The sequence below is a fragment of the Ursus maritimus genome, unplaced genomic scaffold (genome assembly GCF_017311325.1).
Source record: "Ursus maritimus isolate PB19 unplaced genomic scaffold, ASM1731132v1 scaffold_12, whole genome shotgun sequence".
NCBI classification, from domain to species: Eukaryota; Metazoa; Chordata; class Mammalia; order Carnivora; family Ursidae; genus Ursus; species Ursus maritimus.
This window is the reverse complement of record NW_024423564.1, coordinates 13,862,958-13,864,012: the sequence shown is the minus strand read 5'-3', so window position 1 is coordinate 13,864,012 and position 1,055 is coordinate 13,862,958. Positions and strand designations below refer to the sequence as shown.

General features: G+C 56.4%; 1 protein-coding gene across 1 annotated transcript in view; it reads right to left on the bottom strand.

The window, feature by feature from the left end:
- Positions 1-518: 518 nt before the first annotated feature.
- The window catches only part of LOC103675008, a 2,728-nt gene continuing 2,191 nt past the window's right edge, over positions 519-1,055 (bottom strand). The window contains exon 3 of the mRNA XM_040626725.1: positions 519-1,007. Coding sequence (XP_040482659.1) covers positions 519-1,007 — 489 coding nt within the window. The remainder of the gene's footprint in view (positions 1,008-1,055) is intronic.

The window sequence follows — 1,055 nt, the reverse complement described above, 5'->3', positions numbered from 1 at the left end:
GTAACTACCATTCAGTGCAACCCTCGTCCCTGAGACCAGGGTCTGCTTTTTAACCTCTATTGACTTTTCATAAACTCTCTAGGGTAGGTGGCATTATTTCTACTTACCAGATGAGAGAAACTGAGGCTCCAAAGAGGGTTCTACATTGCCTCTGATCTCCCCGCCACAGAGTAGCAGATCTGGGATCTGAATGTGGTTTCTCCGGTTTCAGACCCAAAGTCCTTAGTAACGATAGCCAGCATCTGCCGGAGGCTTCCAAGGGTACAGAGTCTTTTCCAGGAAATGTCGAATTGGCTCCTATCGCTACATCATGCGAGGTCACGGTGATTATAATGCCCGTTTGAGAGATGAGCAAACAGAGGCTCAGGGGCTCTAGCAACCTGCCGAAGTCCCTCTGGGTAAATTACATACGTAGGACTTGAGCTGTGGCCAAACCCTGTGTTCCTTCTGCTACACGGAATGGAGGACTGGATCATCGAGTTTGGGCCCGGCCGAGCTTCTAGCAGAGTTCTAGAATTCTAGGAAGAGAATTTCATTCTAGGAAGAGACTTCTCACCTAACAGCCCCAAAGAGCCCTCGTGCCACACGGTGGCCCCGCCTGGACTCTGCTCCACATGCCTGTCCCGGGAAGGAGAGAGATTAAGGGCCTCCAGGCCTGATGGCTGGGCTGCTCTAGGGCCAGGAGCCCAGCTGGGAGCAGGAATGTGAGGGAGGGGGAGGGAGCTGCGCCGGGCTCCCGACAAGCAGGAGGCTTTCCAATGAATGGACCATTGGTGGTTGCGGTTTCGTGGGCCAATTGTGGTTAGGAGAGGGAAGAGGCTCCCGAGGAACGCTGCATTCCTGCTCCTGTCAGCAACTCGGAGTGCTCCGGACCCGGCAGGAACACAGGCCCATCCACCCCTCCGGGCTCCAGGGTGAAGCGCGTGTCCCGTGCCCTCCTTGCCTCCAGAGCAGGGCTCTGGCCACCACAGGGTCCAGAGGAACGTCACAGCAGGAGAGCGGCTTTCCTGAGGTGGAAGCAGCCTTGGCCTTGAGCCTCCCTAACCCCCCCCCCC